The sequence below is a fragment of the Haliotis asinina genome, chromosome 7, assembly GCF_037392515.1.
Source record: "Haliotis asinina isolate JCU_RB_2024 chromosome 7, JCU_Hal_asi_v2, whole genome shotgun sequence".
Classification (NCBI taxonomy): domain Eukaryota; kingdom Metazoa; phylum Mollusca; class Gastropoda; order Lepetellida; family Haliotidae; genus Haliotis; species Haliotis asinina.
The window spans coordinates 33974789-33991662 of NC_090286.1; the positions used below are offsets into that span (position 1 = coordinate 33974789).

The 16874-nt window shown below is 38.9% G+C and overlaps 1 protein-coding gene across 1 annotated transcript in view; it reads right to left on the bottom strand.

The window, feature by feature from the left end:
- Positions 1-448: 448 nt before the first annotated feature.
- The window catches only part of LOC137290861 (orexin receptor type 2-like), a 71208-nt gene continuing 54782 nt past the window's right edge, over positions 449-16874 (bottom strand). Inside the window, exons 3-6 of the mRNA XM_067822025.1 lie at positions 5976-6369; positions 5239-5380; positions 3806-3924; positions 449-2609 (exon numbers count right to left, since the gene is read on the bottom strand). Coding sequence (XP_067678126.1) covers positions 2446-2609; positions 3806-3924; positions 5239-5380; positions 5976-6369 — 819 coding nt within the window. The 3' untranslated portion in view covers positions 449-2445. The remainder of the gene's footprint in view (positions 2610-3805; positions 3925-5238; positions 5381-5975; positions 6370-16874) is intronic.

A 16874-nucleotide genomic window follows, 5' to 3' on the forward strand; every position in this document is an offset into this window, starting at 1 on the left:
GGCTGCTGGATTTAATGCTCACTCGCCTTACTTATCACTGGTTTTCTGGCTGCAACCTTCATTTTGAATGCAAATATTCTTCGTGCTGAGTTGTGAGTATCAATAAATTTACAAGATCATTAACACATTCAGAGATGCAATTTTATTTCACAAATGCGTTTTTTAACTGCGTTCACATATTTGTATTCACATTACATATCCACTGACGAATATATGTACACAATAACAATCGTATTTGACCAAGACGAAGTCCGTTGCATCTCTTTACAAAATATTAGGACAACATCGATGCAATGGTGGTACGATGCTAGATCGATACACATGATCAGATGGATTTATGAACTGCAATAAGGAAGCAGGGCCATAATATATCTTTACCCAAAAGCTTCTAGTGGTCATATATTATCTTTGACGATAAAGTTGTCTCCCTTGTATTATGACGTTGGTGTTATGTCTCGTCATTATTCACTCAGAATATCCGTTGACGTTGCTGTCAAACAAGTATGATGAAGCCACTCCCAACACTAAATGTTATTTTCATTGTGAATGAGTGTCGAAACAACAAAAGGATAGGAAAGTAAATAACCGTAGTGTTACGTTAAACTGAAAGTAAAAAAAAATGTTTCCTTGTAAAATCTGTGTATTGCCAATAAACATATTTCTGAATTTTCCTCACGTCATATGAAGAGTGAAATCTACAGAAAGTGCCAGATATCAACTTTATTAAATTATTTTTAATCGATGTGTATTCATTTCCAAAGTATTAACTTTACCTATAATTGCATTTACATGTATATGGCCTAATTGTTAGGCTTACCACATAGAATAGGAAGTTTTGGAGGTACGTCAAGAATAGTATTTCAGTCAAATGGCCACCATATATTTGCAGTGTCTTTCGTTGAATATAATGAAATCTTTACACATTCGTATTGCAATAAAACAACAACAGGGTATCTGATAAATCAACATTCACAATAAAAATACATAACGATAATATTACAATAAATAGCACAAGAGAACAAATAACAATAGATCCTGTAACAAGCAAACATGAAGATAAATTAAACACAGGCAAACTGTACACTTCCCCACTCGAGTTTCGTCGTCAAGAGTTAAACTACATTTACGGATAACGTTATCAACACATGCGTTAACGTCGTTTATTTAAACATCACAGATCTGATGTTAACCAAGAAACGAAAACACACTAGCATGAACTTCCTATCATTTGAACACGGTTTTTTATGTCTTATATGTCACATTTGATGCGAACCATATGTTTGCACCAAGCAATACACCGCAGAACTCCCTATGAAGTGCATACACCTCTACAATGGGACTGGGTGTTTAGGAATACAATGCAATAATACAATATGTTAGCTTTTTATATGACAATGAGCAAATGACATTGAGTGAAACACTACAACTTACCAGAGAGAGAGAGAGAGAGAGAGAGAGAGAGAGAGAGAGAGAGAGAGAGAGAGAGAGAGAAAGAGAGAGAAAGAGAGAGAGAGAGAGAGAGAGAGAGAGAGAGAGAGAGTCTTCCTCCTTATGTTTAATTTGACTGAGTTAGGAGGTCTTGATATTCGCGGCTTCGAATAGTGTTTCGTTTATGGCAAGGCCTGTAATTCTCATTGTCGACATGTGCACTCCTTACAACTGTTATTACGTACTAGAGACTTCGAAGTGTAAGAGTGAGTGGGTTATCTTTCAACGTCACTATTTTCGGCAATATTTCAGTCAACACGCTACGAAAAAGTGAATGAACATGTAACTTATATATCCGGGGAATCTATGGTCACAAGTACACATAGACTTTTCCATTCAGATTTGCTTCATAAGAGATGACAAATGGAGCGAGAAATACATGTATTCACAACTTAATGTGGGATTTACTTTAAGAATATGATTACACTGAACTAATTCACTATTCTCCACATAGAGCAAAGTTGTTGGATTAGGAAACCTTTATTGACGTTTCAGTTAACCCGTCAACATTCCGACACGCCTAAAGGCAACATACAGTACATGATGATCAATGTAATCAGATGGATCAAGTGCTAATAAGACCTGTTCAATGAAATGAAGAACCCGGAGTTACATGTGTTACTGGCCATGTCCCTGCGGATACTTCGTCTCTTTGAATGTTGCTTCTGGTGTCTGGTCTGTAGAGGTTCATGGATATACTAATGAACAATGACGTGTCGAACTGCGCTCTGACAATACAAGTGAGGTGGCTTTTGCACCTGTAACATGTGAAGTTAACGATCGTATTATGCGGAATCGACGAAATGTCGCCGAGTCCTCGTGTTCACATTCCAAACAAAATAGGCTTTTTCTTTCGAGTAATAAGACATCTCCGATCCCGCAATTTGAAATCAGATACATCCGTATTTCACTTGTGTACATTCGGAGTTTCGAGCTAATCAGCAAGGGAAGAAGTACTTAGTCTTTAAAACTTGTGAGTGTGACTTCTTCAGTGTGGCAGTTGCTGTAGTTGCTGTTAGAGAAGGTCATGGTGAACGTCCCATCACGTCGGCGTGGATTGGTTTTATACCAAGGGCGAAGGCAGCAATAGCATGCCAACTTGAACTCCTTGCGAAACTTTGCTGAAAGAAAGAAAATCATAAGTTATCCAAGAGAAAATGGCAACGTTAGATATATTATTTTTAATGTCCTCGTTTTGGAAGATGAGAAAGGTCACACAATTTATAGTCTCACAATATAAAAATGCATTCATTGACTCTAGAAAAGGCGTTCTCTCGTAAAGCCTCAACAGTAACGCTCGCTGCGGTGCCTCCTCTCAGTATTAACGAAATCACTTGAAATAAGCTAAACTTCTGAAACAGACAAGAGATAGTCCTTCCGTTGTTATGACCAAGAGTTACAAGGCAACGTTTTCCAGAAAAAAACAACAAAAAGAGTTTTATAGAACGATCTTTATCATCAAACACAAAGCGTCATTCAATACCCCATGCACATTTGTTTAACCACTAATTGGCCGTCGCGTGGTATTCTGGGAATGCACAGATGAAACTTGAATAAAAATTGGTTGTCAAAAGCACAAAATAACATATCCGATGTCTTCCGGTAACTCCTCAAAATATTTCTGTTCTCCTTGGGTTAAGATGAGGTTACACCTAATGATTGTATGGGTTCGGGCTTAATTGCAAGTGTGACGGATTGACTAAATCAATGTTTTTTCTCATGAGCAAATGCCAATTATTCTGCAACATGAAGAAACTCTTCTGAAATAACAAAGCGAAACGAATATGGGGGATTTGTTAATTTAAAGTGAAATCTGTCTCGGTTCAATAATGTTTATCAACTGATTGAGACGTTACCTGTAATTGGATCCTCAAGAGAGTTTCTATTTCTTGCCATGATTAAAACATCAGAGACATTCATTCCTTTTAAAAAGTTGATTAAGACATTCAAATCGATAACGAGGCCTAAAAAGTTTCAGAACTATAAAAGGGAAAAACAAATCTTACCATGCGATTTACATATTTCATTTAAAATGGTTTGATGAGTGGGTGAGCTGGTTTGTGCTGTGTGACTGCATGCATAAGCATGAATGATTATAAGAATCAACAGAATTCTAAACAGTTCTTTTCTACCATTTCATATTCTTTATCAGGCAAACACTGATACCTGTTGCCAGAGAGAATCAATTTCTGGGGATTTGTTTTGTCAATTTTGTACTTTTGCACTGACTGTATTTTAGTGTGTTATCGCTTGTATTTATGTCTTATAAATAATAATAATAATAATGTAATAAATAATGTTAAATCACAGAACATACCGCTCATGAAATTGTAGATAACAGGATTTAGGGCACTGTTGAAGTATGGCAACCAGTGCGACAACTGGCTAACCACTGCCGTTACATCAGCGTTGCTAGTTACCAAAATTTTGAAATACCTGAAATAGAGAAGAAAATAGCACCAATGGTTTGAAATGATGCACAAAAGGACCATTGCATGTTTTAAATGCCCCTATGGATCAAGTCAACGTTCTATTTACATATGCATGCAATACGGCTATCAGCGATCTTTAAGTCAGTGGATATAAATGTTAAAACAGATATAATTAAATGCACAAATATATCTTGCTGTTCCTGTTTGGGGTGAAATTGCGGATGCTCAATGCATGCCATTTGACAAAATATGTGGGATTCATACATTCACAAATTGACGAACTGATATGATAGTTTAAACATAGAGTGGAGAAGTTGTACCATGAAGTTCATGACGAAATGGCAGCGCGGACAATTACTGCTAAGGAATGTGACAGCTAATGCAACAGTCAAAAGCCTCCTTTACATGTTAAAAACATAAAATCGATACAGAATCAATCTGAAATAAGACCTGAGATGATTAAATCCATTCAACGAGAAGTTCAAATAATGTCAATAGACGATATCATATTGTATTGATCCACAGATTTCACAGTTTCATAGAGACATTCTAATATTAACTCACACATTGTACTTAAAATACCCTTGAAAACGGTTATGCAAATCATGATTTCATATGTTTCGCGGTCGGGCTTCCTTCAAAATGTCATGATTCTTCAATAAAATATGAGAATTTGCACAGATTCATTTACAGCTTTATATGCATTTTGGCAACCTACAATGGCGGAGGGCGTGCAGTTTCAAAAACGATAGCAGATAGTTTTGACTTCGTGTTATAAATTAGAAATCTTTGTGTCAGTTTACTCATATGCTGGGATACATTATGTATTTAGTATTTGGTATAGTGACACTAAGTCTTTGAAACAATATTAATTGTCTAAGGTCAAGGAATTGTGTATATATCTAAAACATCGGGAACATCTGCATTAGCCTCTGTGTATATGAAACATGGCTTCAGACAGTTGTGTACGTTCCAAATGGTTATTATAATGTTCCTTAATCATAGCTACTGTAAAATGTGTAGGCCAGGAAACAGTTTACATCAGGTGTCATTAACGTTATGCAGTCATTTCGGTCTGAGGTCACATTTTTTTATTTGATCACTTCCGTTTTTATGGACGGCGATACTTGTGATTGGGATACCAATCTGAAACCGTTCTACATTATTGCTGAGATTTAATCGCATTGGTCTAGCCTGTTTTTTCATGGTCATACAAAAATGTCTGCCTTTACCAGTCTTGGGGATTTTTTTCATTTCGCCGGGATTGCCACTGGTAGAATTAGCGTCGACACTTTATGATGGAACAAGCATGACTCACCTTAGGATGTTAAAGAGATGTACAGGCAAGTAGCAGATGGCAAACACGATGACTATTGTGATAAGCATCTTGGCTGCTTTTCTCCGAGATTGGACCTTGTCTTCCTGGCTCTTGCCTTTCCCTTCAATCATTGGTTTTTTGCCTGGAAATATGAAATCACTTAAATTACACTTATAAGTGGCATACTGAACCAAGATGTGAAGATACGTCTACATCTATTTAAAATAGATGCTTACGGTCCTTAAATGAGACGGGAGTTGCCTTTGCTACGTTCGGTATCGTACGTTAATCATCATGGTAGCGTCGTTTCCTAAACAAATAGTTCCTCAAGGGTGGGATTAGATTTGAATCAGAAACACTTGACGCAAAATTCTAAAGATATTGTAGATACAAACTGGTCTAGTTGAATATATGCCCTAAACGAGCTATGTACTCTGTGGGGGCGGTGGCTTAGTACAGTGGTTGAGGCGTTCGACCGTAACGCCGAAGACCTGGGTACGATTCCGACATGTGCACAATGTGTGAAGTCTATTTTTGGTGTCCCCCGTCGTGATAATACTGGAATATTACTAAAAGTTGCTTAAGCCTCACTCACTCCCTGTAATCCGGGCGTTGCATTGATATTGAAAGCGCTTTGAAGAGAGGGTTTGTTGTTGGCATTGCCCACCCTTGCAGAATACGTCATCAACCACAACATTCATTGTGAAACATATTAAGTAGACATATTCATACCAAACCTTTTGAATACTGTCCCATCTCGGCCTGTCCGGGGATGTCATTGCGCCAGAGCACCACGGCTATGTTGGTATACGTTAGTGCCATCAACACTAACGGACCTACGTACATGGCAATCACAAGACTGATCTGGTAATATGTCTGCTTCCATTCCATCCAAGCTGGGCCACACTTAGTCAAGTAAACAGTTTGGAAGCTTCCAGGATAGTTATAGGGGCTAGTATCAGACACGATCAGTTCCGGGAGGGCCACTCCTGCAGCAACAACCCAGATAACGATGATGATGTTGCGTGCCCGAGAGAGGGTGCTCTTGAACGCTAGGGGGTGGCATATTGCATACCATCGTTCTACAGAGATGGCGCTCAGTGTCAGGACTGACACCGACACTGAAACGTTCTGAAATGAAAGATATGTGTGTGTATTAATTATACCAGAATTATATCAGTATTAGCATCTATATCCAATGACTTAAAGAAAGCTGACAGTCGTATTACATGTGTAAATAGAACGTTGACGTGATCCTTGGAAGAATTTTAAAACTCCTATGGTCCTTTTGTGCATCAATTCAAACTATGGTTGTAACCATCTTTCTTTTTTTCAGGTAATTAAAAAAAATGGTAAATAGCAACGTCAATGTACCGGCAGTACTTAGGGGGGTGTATCGGTTGCTATACTTTAACTGTGCCCTCAACCCTGTTATCTATAATTCGTCAGTAAACTTATTAAAAAATTTATTACGTTAAGATATTATATTACCTTGCAGAGGTGTCATGCTGGTTTGTTCTAAGAGATACATCATAATGTGTTTAGTTGTGAATATACTGTTTGTATGCCTCAGATGAACAGTATGGTTAAGGGCAATAGGTCATCATTGTGACCTTGACTTTATCGTCATTTAATGAAGTCTATGTAGTTGTGATTGACCAAGGAAAATGTTCACTAAAGTTAAAGAATGCAACAGACCAGCTCTCGCTGCTATTGTACACCTTTCACAAAAACTTCCAAATACACGATTACTTCCATTATGCTCTATAAGGACCAGCTTCCAATGTAATAACATTACCAAATCTATTCAATAATTTACCCAAAATTTCACCCTTTTGATAAGATTCTACCACGTTACGTCTAAGTGGAAGTTATAGGTGGCGAGCCATATGAATGCTTGAGTTCGGTATCGGTGTGACGCTGTCAGTGGTCCCAAGGACGGCTCTTACGGGGCGACATTATCCTCGGAACAAACAGAAGTGACGGCCCATCCATATTCTCACGCCAAGCCAAGACGTCAGAACTTGTAGTGGGTTCTAGGCAATAACTGTTACAGCTCATGCCAACCCAAACAACAAAAGCGTTTTCTGCGGTGATTGTACGGCGATATCTACACATGCACAGCATCTGTGTGATCTCAGCAAATTCTAACGACACACTATCAACGTCGACGTCTGCAGTTGTGATGACAACAATTGCGTTGGACAGAACGTCAATGGATAATGATCGCGTTCACGCGTTCACCATCGGCAGGACAGGCATCCTGTTGCCATGCGTTCTTGACGGCATTGCGTTGGATGTGATGCCGTTACAACGTCTGTGATGAACGAACGGCTACAGAAAAGACTGAAATGATTGTTACTGATGTAACTTTACATGCTCCAAGATAACAAGAACTCCATCACATTGTGTTATTTCCACTAACAACTGTAAATCCTTTTATTTGATATGTTTCACTACCTATTGCATTTCATTATACCTGGAAATCTTCATTCAGAGATTGGAAAAAGGTTGAGGGAATATTTCAAGGTTCCTGTTAGAGACTTCTTTTAAAATCTTCTGTTCATGTAGTGCAGGTAAAGGAACGGTGTTGTCTATACTGGCAATAGTTAAGCTATTTCACGTTCTTTCTTTGTATGTAACAACAACTTTGCCTTTGATATAATTATCAAGAAAATACTCATGTATGTACTTATTCAGGACAAAAAACACACACCCAAAACATGAATAAATAAGTAAGAAGTCAGGGTAGGTCAAGGTCTGGAACCAACGATTATCAGTTCTGGAACGCTGAAGAGGAAAGTACACGCATAACGCCTGGAGTCATGTTAGGTAACTTGGAAACCAGTTCTCCCAATCAAGGTGATAGGAGCACACTGTGAGCTTTATAGCCACTGACATTAGTATAATGTCATTTGAATATATTTGTCATCACGAAAAATACTTATTTTCAGATTCAGATAGGAATTTGTTTTAATTCGGTTATAATTAATGCAAGCAAGAGTGATGATTAACGATATTGTTTTAATATTGAGAAAGAAAGATTCATATTTATCACATATGTAGTGTGTTTGTTATATATGAGCTGTTTGCATCTTTGACGCATTGGAATAAAATGTAAAACCCCACTGTAACTAAAATACCAACATCATCACGACTGAAAATGCACAAACATCAACATGTTTGAAACGTGCCCAATTTCAGATTATAAGAGAGGCTCGTGAAACGTGTTAGGCGGTTAGTATTTTCAGAACATTTAACCTTGATAAAAAAGACCGAACAATCGACATAGTCAAAAACAAATTAGGCCTCATCTCAATGCTATATGTACATCATCGCCCACAGTGAATACAGAATCTGGATGATCAGCGTATTGACATTGTTATATCCTTGTGCAAAAATCCCTTATTTATATAGTTTCTGTGAAATAATTGTGCATGGGTTCTCCTGCTGCCATACATGAGACTTGTCCTAATTACAGAAAACCACTTCACATTTACAAGCTATTGTGACTCATCTCCACTGATATCACTAGCGGTTCCTGTGATTTGGGCAATGTGAGATCGTGCAGTTCACTAATGTGATCTGGAATATGAATGACAAACATACGGAAAGCCGATCAATGATGTAAACACTGTCCATTAGAGTCAGAATCTCATAGGAATTGCACCAATTGCTCCTCGGTTTTGATATTTACCCATGATTTAGTGCATATCGTGCTGTCATATTGGCTTACAGGACAATTTGTCCTTCCATAACTCTTCAATCATTTAGAATGTGTTCGTGATTCAAGTTAGCTCAGTCTAATGATGGCTATCATAATTATGTTCTGAGATATGGTTGAATGTCCTTTAAATATTATGGAGTAAATCCCGAATACACAGTTTTATGATGACATTTCTACAATTTTAATGGTGGTGTTATTTCATTCTATTGATTACCTTTATCGGAGGAATCTGGAGACAGGGACTTGTAGTGAAGTATTGGGTATGGTAAATTGTTAATTTGGTTTCACAGTGGATTCAAACATGGCTGCATATCAAGACGATTTTGTGCTTAACATCAAGCGAGTAAATGTATTAGGTTTTGGCATATTTGCAGATCATTGCCAAAGTAAGTGGGTGAATGAATACGACGGATTTTCTTCTTTCAGGAATATTCCAGGCCAGGGAAGTAATCGTAATTCAAGTAGTTGGCTTCACGCATTGTGAAGTGACCCCATGCTACCACACTATCCTCGTAAAAAATGATATTACAGTGTGCTTCAAATTTACGGGTGCCACGATTTATCCTTTATACGATTATCTACATTTTTATACTGACACGTTCATGAAAACAATCTTTATCTCATCTTTACATAATTCCATAGCTGTATCTCTGCATATGTCATCTCTTATCTCGAGGTGCATTGGTGGTCTATAAGACATACCTTCCCCCTAACTACAGTCTACCACACACACACATCACCTTCCTTCAATAGTTACCACTTCCTCCACTCTGAGATAGCCAGGCAGTGTCATGAGTGATTAGTGCCTTTGGCTTCCAGAAACGACTGGTGCTCACGTATTTTTCGACCTTCGTCCAAGCCAGCGACTTTGAACAAGAAATTATTGCAATAAATCTATCAAACTATAAACACCAAGTACTTAATTGACAAACCCGTACCATGGGTACCATGTGTGAAGCCCATTTCTGGAGTGACATTGCAGGAATACTGTTAAAAGCGGCGGTAACCAAAACTGACCCACTCACTCACCATAAATGACTACCTCTAAACACGTTTTCAACTTCTGTTGTTTTATATTAGATTTTGTTACGAGTATGATACAGCCCAATATTGCGGCTAGCCGTCCATATTATAAATGCTAATAGGATTTGGAAAGGCGTAAAGAATTGGTTTCTACTAAGCATCATCACTTGCCAGCATTTGGCGTGATGGATGGGGAGGATTACGTAAATATTGTACCTCACAAAGGACTTACGCTGCAAGTTCTGCTTCATTAGTGAGAAGGCCACCCATCCGTTTTCTACTCAGACACTTGATTGGTTAATGATTTTACTTGATATGTATTGCAAGATAAGGGGCTTAGTGACCTCAGTGTGGCCATCTTTTGATCACCTTAAAACCAGGAATCGGGGACAAACGAAGAACATGTCGCCATCTATGTTTACATTCTTTATAGTAGCCTATAGCGAGATATGATTATTGATGGACCTTTAACAGATGGCTGTCCAGGAAAGGATGTATTTCCGGATGGAATCTGTCACTGATTAACTTTGTACTAAATGATTGGAGTATGTGAAACTTTGCTGCTGATATTTGTGTGTGAGTGTGTGAGGATGAAATGACTCAAATCACAGGAACATATGAACATTTAGAACAGATATTCTAGCTGATGTTCTACATTGTCGAGAAAGTGAGTACATGAGCAACGCACATGACGTACATGAGTTCGTTCTTACCTCCCTGAACTTTCAAAGTAAAAGTTTCACCTACCACATTTTAAACATAGTATATTTGTTATTTTAAATTTTGGCTAAATTATCACGCAGTCGCCAGTCGCCATGAGAGGATGGTGTAAATGGTGTAAAGGTAGCAAAAGTAATGTAAGTCCCCATGGTTCCTAGTATGGTGAGCTACCTTCAGTTGTTGGCAATCTATAGCCCGTATATTGTATTGTCTTCTCTGATTACAGTTTTAGTAGTTTATGTCCATATCTGTGATAGTTTAGTATTTTTACTGTCCATTGTCGACAGTGTTTACTCTTTGAGATATTTTCATTTTATTGAATGAATCGTTCTCGTCACGATATGGCTGCAATATTGCCGATGTGACGGTAAATATTAACTCAGTCACTTACTCACTCACTCACACACTCACTCACTCAAGCACAGCATATTTCACAGTAGTAGCGTTTATTATGAATTGATAACTTCTTAAAGTCACGGTATGGGTGACATTGCCGATGTGACTACAAATCTTTACTCACTCACTCACTCACTCACTCACTCGCTTATCTGTAAATTAACAATGACAGTATACCAACTAATTTCATATCAAACATGTACCTCGGAATACGAATTAACAAAATATTAGTAATATATCGTACCTCAAGGCTATCCAAACACTGTTCAGTGAGTTTACATATGAACTGCAGGCTGCCCCTTGACCTCAAAGACTGAGGTCACCAGAGTAAGAGACGGATATATTTACTGCCGTTTGCCCTGCCATTTATCACAGTTCCAGGCATAGACATTCATGTCTAGGATTACTTGTTGGAACGCATTTCTATGGTAACCATCCTCTCCCATGCCTCACGGAAATGCATATGCGGCCTACAGGTAAAACCTGCAGGAAAACCATAAACATATTTGAAGAGTTTCTGTTAGGTATTCATAACTTGGAAATTACAGTGCGTAAAATATTTCGTCGGGACAACATTCAAATTGTCATGGACGCATATTGCGTGATATCCTAAGTTTAACAATGGTGTTTTTGTCCTACATGCGTTACATATGATTAAGTATAGCAATGTACTAATTCAAACTGCAAGTGTAACTTCGGACAGGGTAAGGACACAAAATGATAGGAACACGCTCATTACGAGATAGAACTGTGAGTGATGTTCGGTGTAACAAAAATGCGTTACGTTGTAATTTGAGAAGGCATTCCTAGGGGATGCAATATGTCATATGAATTGCGATTCGAAATTAAAGCCAGACTAAGGACAAAACGGAACACCGAGTCCCGTGTTTGTGGGTAAAGCTGTACCAGTATTGTTTTTGTAGGGATATTCTGTTGACTTCTGGCTTTTGCTGCGTCTTAAGCGAAGGACACAGAGCGAGTATTAGGAGAATGACGGGACAGTAGAGAGAGGGTGAACCGTGCTGAGGAAAGACTGGCAAAGGATAGAGTTTGTACCAGTTAGAAGGAGAGATGTGCGAAGGAGAGATACACTCTGTCTTACAGACCCTGAAGTATATTTATTGAAGAAAACCCAAGCAAGTCTAGAAAATGTGGCAAGTCTAGATTCCCTTAGCTTCAGAAAATGAAGAAAGTCTCAGGGCTCCATTTCATTATATTATTTTTTTTTCACTATGAACGGTTTTTCCCCTAAAATATGTTCATATCAGGGACTAGCTGTTAGTCTAAAGGAGAGACTGTGGGTGGAACAGAGACGTGCAGAGAAGTATGTGTACAGTTGGAGGAGGGACGGGAGAAGGAGTGGACGAGTACGGAGCTGGAAGAAAAACAGACAAATGAGTGTGTGTGTACTTGGTTATGTTTGTAGATTAAGGTTTGACGTGGGAAAGTGAATGATGGGGAGACGAGAGGAGATTGTGTAGATGGATGATAGAAAGAAGTGAAAAGGTGAGAGTGTGTAGGTTGAAAATGGAGAGACGGGGAAGGAGAGAGTGTGTAGGTTGATGAAGGAAAGACGTGGGAAGGAGAGTGTGTAGATGGATGAAGGACAGACGGGAGAAGAAGAAAGTGTGTAGGTAGATGAAGGACCGACGGAAGAAAGTGAGGGTGTGTATCTAAGCTGAGCAGAGACGTGGGAAGGAGAGTGTTTGGTGGGTGATGGAGAGACGAGAGAAAGAGAGAGTGTGTATCTAAGTTGATTAGAGACGTGGGAAGGAGAGAATGTGTCAATATGTTGATGGAAGACATGGGAAGGAGAAGGCAAATGTCTAGGTTGAGGAGAGACAGGCTGAGGAGAGAGTGTGTGGAGGAGTGACAGCTGAAGAGTGAGCTCGTGCTTACATAGAGAACAGAGTGTTGCCATGTTGGCAAGGGAGAGAGTTTGTAGATTGGTGGAGGCCGGTCGGGAGTGTGTGTGTTCCTGCATGTAAGAAGAAGACACGCGCGTAGGGGAGAGTTTATGTTTCGTTGGAGATAGACAGGCAAAACCTATTTGAAGTGATTTAATTATGTACACATATTAGAGCAAAAGATGCTCAGTATAATTTCAAATAGTTCAAACATTTTGTCAGATATTTGCTCAAGTTGTTTTGCTGCCTCGCTCCTGTGGAAACGATTAAAACCTTAAATTAGGCTTCATTCATATAAGCTAGCATCCTCAAACAAACTGCGGGATTCGATACAATCAACACATGAGCAACTAATCCATCCTGCCTTGTCATAATTGATACAAATATGGACTTTATTGCCAGTTAGTGAAACTATTAGATATTTTATATTGTGTTCATCTCCGCATCTTGAGCATTTGCTTCTTCAAATGTCCATTAGGCGGATTGCTGCGAAAGGTTCCGTAAAAAGGAAACAGCAGACCAAATTAACACTATCAGTTAAGGTCTGTAAATAACGCATAAGTAAGGCGAATGAGTTGAGCAGTTAAAATAGAATACTTAGACAAGATTCATATATCAATTTACATGCGTATTGTGTTACTCTATCCATCACAGTATTGTATTAAAGCGTGTATGTACAGTATTATCCAATTTAGTCAAATCTAGTTTAGAGAAATCGAAACGTTCACTTGAGGAAATAATTAAATCGCCGAATGATATAGATAAATGAAGCAAAACATAGTATTAAAGCGCTTAATGGCACTTCTCCAAGAGAGTTCCAAATGTTTCCATTTAAGGCAGAACAGCTACCGTATGAAGTTAAGTCAAGTTTCTATGCACATGGGATTTGCTTGTTGTATTGGGGCAACCAAAATGAAGTCTCTTCCCATGTCTTCTATGCTTTGCTGGAAATGCAGTGTAGTTAGTGCCATGATCGCACTTACCATTCTTTAGGTTGGTAAATGCATGAGTCATATTTGGCATTACACTTACAAGTACAGCTTCTGCTACTTTTGTCATGCAGCCCAGGAGTCCCGAGAGTCGAACCTACCATCCCACAATCAGGCACCTATTCCTATTTAGGTCAGTCGCCTAACCCACTCAGCCACAGTCGGACAACTAGCAGTCAAGACCGCGCACTTCAGGTACCCTTCTGATGAGTGGTAATTGTCACGGCTCCCATAGCCGGAAGCTGTGATTACACAAGGCCATTTTAGAAAGTGGTCAAATGTTACACATGCTATAATTGAGATTACACTTTCCAGTACAGTACATATTCTCGAATACGTCCTTTTGTTAAGCCGAGTCCCCAAAATACATTTATCCTGTGAAATTAAGAAACATGTCATGGATGCATATTTTACATCCCCGACGATCTTCTGTTTTCAGTGTGAGTGAGTGATTTAATTTTAACGACGCACTCAGCAATACTCCAACTATAATAAAGGCTGCGACCGTAAATAATCGAGTCTGGACCTGTAAATCCAGTGATCAACCGCATGAACATCGCTCTATGCAAATGAGATACGATGACCTGTGGCAAGCAATTAGCGAACTTTGACATCCGATCTCGATGGTCGCCTTTTACTAAAAGCGTTGGCTTCTAAAGACCAGTTCTACACCGGCTCTTCAAGGGTTTGTCCTGTTTTCACACAGACTAACTGTCATTATAGAACTGGCTAAAGTTTCGCTCGGCCCGCTGAAGACCCGGGTTCGATTCCCCACATAGGTATAATGTGTGAAGCCGTGATATTGCTGGAATATTGCTTAAAGCGCAAAACACTACTCATTCATTACTGGATATCGATAAGTTGTCGATGCGTTTTGACCATTGACAGACCCATTGAATACGTGCCGTAAAGATAAGTGTCCGGTACCTATATCGAGATCTAATGGCCATTGGTTTGATCCACGATGCTATACATCACCTGTTCTCTTGGTTTTATTGAAAGGCTCGCCGTCAACCATTGGCACCGCATCGGACGTTTCTTCCGTGACATAGCTGCACTACTGTCCAAAGCCACGTTTAATCCTACTCAATTACTTCTATAACATGGTAAGGATAACGTGTGATGGATCAGTAGCAGTATATAGACTCTAAGCCTCTGAGACACTTTCTGAATATGATAAAAGTATCTAACAATAACCGCACGATTTAACACATTATGACACGATATCTGCAGAGGTCCATGTCACGTAAACTGTTCGCTCATCAATATCATATATGAGGTTGTTGACTCACAGGCGCTTTTAGTCAGCGTGTCTGGACAATAATTACATTTGTGCATCCCCTGGCTTGTCAATATGATAGAGAGGATAGGTCGACATTGAATTATTACAGACAATGATGAGAATATAACATGTGGGTGATATAGACCATGTTCGTATAGTACTTGGCCAGGAGGCAAGTTCTATAAATATAGCTGTTTGGTGGATCAGTGACTCAATTTCATATATAGCTGAAGACCGTGATAGAAAACTAAACTACTTTGATTTTAGCGGAAAGCTATTTAACTATTTATGGCATGTGGCCTAGAGAGAGAATCCAGCGCTACAAGAACACTAACGCGTATACTCACTCACTCATTCACTGCATTCTTCCCTGTTGGGGGCACTGCACATGATCATGCAGTATGATATTTATATTACATGCACCATACAAATTTCATATTTCACGAACATGTAGGTTCATTAGCATTCTTAGTCATACTGATTATCAAATGATTTAGCAAAACATACAGAATAACACATTCACAGTTGATCAACGTCATATGTAAATCACAAAATTGATGTATGTAGTGTTACGAGTATTTATTTTCTATATATTTTTGTTATGAATTAAAAAATAATTATGATGGGTCACATTTCGTTTAATGGATTCTGGTTTTCCTGAATTTATCTGCTCTGGGAGACTTGTTCCAGGGCATTCTACAGTGTTGGCGATGGCGTATGTGCCCGAACTTTGACTGAAGGTATATAAATAGACTGGTTGCCGTGTTGCGGGGGGACACACATTCACTTTTATTCACTGGAGTTACATCATCGTCATCATCTGCATCCGTCAACGCCTTATCTACATCATCCGCTGTCAGACCGATCGCTGTGTTTACATTCAGCATAGTTGATTCTCTCTCACACCAAGACTTTGGTGAGTTTGCTACTAAATATATCTTGTGACCCATTGCCTTAGATTTTGTCTCACTCGTATTGCATTTGTAATCAGCATTGTGACTATTGACTTGTGACTTTGTATACCTTGCTCTCGTTGCATAATAATACATAATTTGAACGTTTACGACTTGTCTTTGTTCTGTTTTGCTGGTTCACACGGGATTTCTTACATAGTTTGTCAAGTCTTAACCGTAACAGTAGTTAAAGGTTCCATTGTATTGGTACCGATTGGTAACATTGTGACATCATTCTATATGTTCTAAACTGCTGCAGTGAGAATATGCCACCTGTATCAGAGATATGTCAGTAATATTGACATAAATCCCAGTCACGAAAGCGTGAGCAGTGATTCACACAACCCATCAGCCGGACCCTCAGATTTCTTTTAGTCGACGACTAATATACGTCGGATTTATTCTTCACGTAATTTCCAAGGGGACTTCTTCATTGAAGAGTGAATGTTTACTTAGGTTTCAGCTTCAAATCTGGCTTGCCTGTTTTCACAAATGTGCGCTTAAGACGTTTACTGCGATTCTTTGGCACTGGGGAAAACACAGGTTCTATCGAAGTGCAAAGCATATTTTCACGTCACGTTCGGCTTTTAAATGACTTCAAACGTGAAGTGAATACATGACTATGTATTACTTTGACAA